General features: G+C 32.6%; 1 protein-coding gene across 1 annotated transcript; it reads left to right on the top strand.

Moving 5' to 3' along the window:
* The first annotated feature begins 361 nt into the window (after positions 1 to 361).
* Positions 362 to 2,848, top strand: LOC141660741 (1-aminocyclopropane-1-carboxylate synthase 3-like). Its single transcript, XM_074467730.1, has 3 exons — positions 362 to 765; positions 958 to 1,118; positions 1,682 to 2,848. The coding sequence occupies exons 1-3, from the start codon at positions 481 to 483 to the stop codon at positions 2,643 to 2,645; spliced, it is 1,410 nt and encodes a 469-aa protein (XP_074323831.1). The 5' UTR covers positions 362 to 480; the 3' UTR covers positions 2,646 to 2,848.
* The last annotated feature ends 2,623 nt before the right edge of the window (positions 2,849 to 5,471 follow it).

The following is a 5,471-nucleotide window of genomic DNA, read 5'->3' as shown; positions in this document are numbered from 1 at the left end:
AAAAATTATTATACAAAAAATATAAGGTTCGAAGCATACCGGCAATATATTAAAATTATAATTTACTATATATAATAATTAAAACAACCGTGGTGCATTATAAAATTATTATACTAGGGGTATAGGGTTTGAATTCCAATAACAATATATTAAAATTATATTTTACAATATATAATGATAAAAACAAACGTATATCGCAAAAGTTATATATACTTGTTATTATAATTGAACGGCCGAAGAAAAATTGAATATTTTGATGAACATGCTCATAATGCTGATGTGGCATTTCTAACATTTACCTATAAATACGTACTGCTATTCCCACCAATACATTATAATCAAATCTATTTCCCAACTACTAACAACAAAACTTCCCTCCTAAACACATTTTTTCAGATATTCCTGTTATTGCTGTTTCCGGTTTTGTTACCAAAACATATCAGCCTTTTTTTTGTACTAGAAGGAATAATAACAACATAGATGAAGATGTCGATGCTGTCAACAAAAGCTACTTGCAACTCACATGGCCAAGATTCTTCTTATTTTCTGGGTTGGCAAGAGTACGAGAAGAATCCTTATGACGAGGTTCAGAATCCGAATGGTATCATTCAAATGGGCCTTGCCGAGAATCAGCTGTCGTTCGATCTTCTCGAGTCGTGGCTCGAGAACAATCCGGATGCAGCTGCGTTCAAGCAAGATGGAGACTCAGTTTTCAGGGGGCTTGCTCTCTTTCAAGACTATCATGGCCTTCCTGCTTTCAAGAATGTACGTAATCTCAGCAGTTGTTTATTTAATTATCCAGTCAATGCACTATGATTAAGCTACCATAGTTAATTGGATTATCAGGCACTGTTTACTGAGACGCGTTTCGACTATACTATGTTTAATCTTGATTTTGTTTATATTTAATTCTGACCAGATCTCTCTAATTCATGATTTGTTCTTAATTAATTGCAGGCATTGGTAGATTTTATGTCCGAAATAAGAGGAAAGAAGGTTAGATTTAATCCTGATAACTTAGTTCTCACAGCTGGAGCAACTTCAGCCAATGAGACACTCATGTTCTGCCTTGCTGAGCCTGGGGACGCTTTTCTCCTTCCTACACCTTACTATCCTGGGTATGTGTAAATCATAATCGTCGTCTTCTTCTTCTTCTTTCGAAAAATGACATTTTCTGGAAATATGTTTATCAAATTTTCTAGTGCAAGTACATAAGTACATGCTAAGTGTGCAATCTCATAATTTTAGTTCATTTTGATTAATTCATATTTATTAATCATAGTGGACCTCTGCATACACAAAAACTCCATCAACCAAAATAAGTCAAACTCATGAGATTCCGTGCTTATCATGTGCTCAAAGACACACACTAGAAAAACCGTATATTTATTGCCTATCATAATCAAAGGTGCAAAATTTTGCTGCACTTTTTATGAATACGTAATTATTAGTATTTAGAAAAGGTTCTAATAGTTTGATTAAAGACGAAAACTACGTCATAAAGAATCAAGTGCATGGTTGAGTTTAATTCCAAGTATTATTTAACCACACGTATTTACTTACTGTATTTCTTTGTCAATCCAAAGCTGCTAATGAACCATATGTATTTACGTATTCAAATTTGTTGCTTAAGTTCCAAGCAAGACCTTGTTAACTTACTATTCTTCTAAATCTTTTACAGATTTGATAGAGATCTCAAGTGGCGAACTGGAGTCGAGATTGTACCCATTCACTGTACTAGCTCCAATGGTTTCCGAATCACGGAAACGGCGCTAGAACAGGCATATAAGCAAGCACATAAACTCAATCTCAAAGTCAAAGGTGTCCTAGTCACCAATCCTTCGAATCCACTAGGCACAACATTAAGCCTGTATGAGCTTAATCTCCTAGTCAACTTTATCCAGGCCAAGGAAATTCACTTGATAAGCGATGAAATTTATTCAGGCACGGCTTTTAGATCACCGAGTTTCATTAGTATTACAGAGGTACTTTTGGACAGAAAGCTGATAAATACTGATGTTTGGGATAGAGTGCACATTGTGTACAGCCTTTCCAAAGATCTCGGTCTTCCGGGTTTTCGAGTTGGAGCAATTTACTCCAACGATGACATGGTTGTAGCTGCAGCTACTAAAATGTCAAGCTTTGGACTGGTTTCTTCTCAAACACAGTATCTCCTCTCGGCTATGCTATCCGATAAAGACTTTACTCAAAACTACATTTGCGAAAATCAGAAAAGGCTTAAGAAGCGTTACGAAATGCTAGTCTCGGGGCTCCAGAAAGCAGGCATTAGTTGCCTTGAGAGCAATGCTAGCTTGTTTTGTTGGGTTGACATGAGACACCTCTTAAGTTCCAAGACTTTCGATGCGGAGATGGAGCTTTGGAAGAAGATTGTTTACAAAGTCGGACTGAACATCTCTCCTGGTTCGTCCTGCCATTGCATCGAACCAGGATGGTTCCGTGTGTGCTTCGCTAACATGTCCGAAGAAACACTAGACGTAGCCATGAAACGTATCAAGTCTTTTGTCGACTCCACCACCGCGCCCACCGACCACCACCACCACCACCACCACAATTGTAGAAGAAAGTCACTCACCAAGTGGGTTTTTCGACTATCGTCTAAAGGCCACGAGGCAAAGGACCGGTAGTTTTATGTGACATTAATTCACAGAATCCTTTTTCTTAATCTCAACGTTTCAACATTGAGTATAATAATTAAGGCACATTAATTCTTTTGTAATTTATAGTACACTCAATCCATGTGGATTCGAAGTGGCATTTAAATTTATCTGTTTTCCCGGCCTTTTAAGTTAGTGCTTCACAAAGGCCTCTTGAAATTGCACACATTGTTAGCGTGTTTTGTTATTTAATAACTTCTTTTTAACCAAGTTATTAATGACATTATGTAACTTTTTCTTAAGGTAAATTGCATTACTTAGTGAACTCGCCGGGTTTAGCGGTTAGGTAAGGTGGTTCATCCCAACTGCCGACGCTGCCGCGTTTTCATATTTATTTATACATCGAGTATCAAATTAGGACCCCAAACCGACGTTTTTAGAATGAGTTGAATAATAATTTATATAATATTACAATCTTGGTTTAGTCATAATCAAACGAGTCAAAAAGGATAATGAAATTGTGTTTTGTGTACACACTATAGTACAAGGTTTTGAAACTGAAACTAATTATGTTTGGCATTGGTTTCATCTTCAAGTGAGAAACATAAATCCATTCAAGTTCAGTTACACTACTTAATTATTTCATTTCCACTTTTACAGTCAAATGAGTAGAACGCGCGTAGCTAGTTAGTGAAGTTTAGTAAAGTAAATAGAAAGATGTTTAAATGGACGACTTAAGTAACTTGTAGTATACTTGAACACTTTATGTCGATGCGGTATTATCATAAACAACCGACTAAATATAGATTTGTTACAGATGTGGGTAGTTAATTAGTGCTAAGATAAGCCATAGTCTAACCGGCAACATCTAGTTGAAGGACGCCACACGCTTTTGTTATCCACGAAATATTTTTCTATCTATACTAAGGTCGAGCAAAAAATCGGTTATCTACCTATATTGAGGTTCAGGAAAAAATCGATTTAAAATCGAAACCGACTATATTAAGGCTGAGAAAAAATCAATTTAAAACCGAAATCGAATCGAAACCGGAAAAAACCGGATTAAATCGAGATGAATAAAACCGAGCCGAAAAAGAACTCTACTGTTTTAGTTTAAGAAAAAGAAGTTTAACTTTGTAAGTTTCGTAGAACACACCTGCATGACTGCATATCCTCACATTGGATTAAACAAGTTTAAGTACAATTTAAAACCTGTTAATTTCCTTCGGAACGTGAGTTCTGAATCTGAGCTGACCGAGATGAGTTTCCACCCAAACAAGCCATGTAAAAATTAAAAATAATAAAGCTGAATATATTTGGGCTACTTGATTACTGTCTTAGTTTTAAAATATTTAAAATTTAATATTTGTCGGTTCTGTAACCGGAACCGAATCAATTACAACTGAACCGGTTTTTTCTAAACCGAAACTGAAATCGAATCCGAACCGCCAGTTATGGTTTTCGATTTTAGAAACCGAATATATATGGTTGCGGTTCCGGTTTTATCCGGAAACCGAGCCGAACCGGTGCATGCTCTCCCCTAATCTATACTATCTATTATAAACAAAACATGGTTTTTTTGTTCGGTTGATTAACACCTTCCTAAAAAGTATGCTAACACTGTAATTTTATTAAAAAAATAAATCAAATATCTAATATAACTACAAACTCTATGACTTCTTATCCAACTTAATATCTAATTGCATTCAACTTCTTTATTACCACTTTTGTAGGAAACCAAATATTTTCAAAATTAATTTTAGTAATTCAAATTATAATATAACAATAATATAATTAATAAATCATGAAAAAAATAGAAAAATAATTTTAAAAAATAATATCAACCTACCTATCTATAGTATACTATTTTAATAAAAAATAGTTTTGTTTGATTGATTGGTTAAAACTTTCCAGCCTAACGCTTATCATTTTATATTAAAAAATAAAAATAAAATTCTACGCTTCAAAGTACGCTGACACAATGTATGCCTTTCCCATTCAGCAAAAACACTTTTTCTTCATCCCACTAAAAATATATATAATTAATTTAGAAAATGTCATATAGACCAGCTATACATCCATTAGCACTGCCAAAATTCCCACACTGCCACATGACTCGCTACTAAAAAACTACTCATTTGGTCATTTATATCAAAAACATATTTGGATCATAAAATTAATAAATAATATAGAAAAAATAAGATTAAATAATTTATATTAAAATTAATATCATAAATTTCAAAAACTTATTTATTTTATTTCATAATTTACCTTTTATAATAAAAATAAATATTATAATAATAATATGATAATAAATATTAAAATTAAATCATGCATCGCGCATGTTATATGTATTCTGAGTGTAATAGGCTATTTTAAGCGTAATAAGTTATAATTGGTTGTTTGTTTATTAACTTCCTAAAAAATAGTTAACACGACTTTTAAAAACATTATTAATATTTAAAAAAATATATATTTTTGAGTCTTCTAAAATTAATTCAAATTATAATTCTCTCCAAGTCGGAGACCAAATAATCTCATAATCAATTAATTCTTAATAGTTAATACATATCAAATGAACACATATACTATATTTAAAAATTAATTTAAAAATACATGAAATTGAAAAAAATACAAAAGTTGCATTCTCTTATGGTCTTATATAGGCAAACATAAAATAAGATTCCTTATGTTAAAATAGAATTCATTATGTTTAAGAAACACCGATAACTAAAAAATGGATTTTTTCGAAGTGAAAAGAAAATTGGGATTTAGGGTTTGTACACTAAAAATTTATTTATAAAATAATGAATTTATAGTGCAAGTATTAAAATATGAGTATCCATGTCACAATTT

The sequence above is a fragment of the Apium graveolens genome, chromosome 5 (assembly GCF_009905375.1).
Source record: "Apium graveolens cultivar Ventura chromosome 5, ASM990537v1, whole genome shotgun sequence".
Taxonomy (NCBI): Eukaryota; Viridiplantae; Streptophyta; class Magnoliopsida; order Apiales; family Apiaceae; genus Apium; species Apium graveolens.
This window is presented reverse-complemented; position numbering and strand designations above follow the sequence as displayed.

What these genes read in the sequence shown, in the direction of transcription:
- LOC141660741 (XM_074467730.1), top strand. Translation starts at nt 481, where the DNA reads ATGAAGATGTCGATGCTGTCAACAAAAGCTACTTGCAACTCACATGGC. An exon ending in GCCTTCCTGCTTTCAAGAAT is followed by an intron (nt 766 to 957) that starts GTACGTAATCTC and finishes AATTAATTGCAG; the next exon opens with GCATTGGTAGATTTTATGTC. An exon ending in CCTACACCTTACTATCCTGG is followed by an intron (nt 1,119 to 1,681) that starts GTATGTGTAAAT and finishes AATCTTTTACAG; the next exon opens with ATTTGATAGAGATCTCAAGT.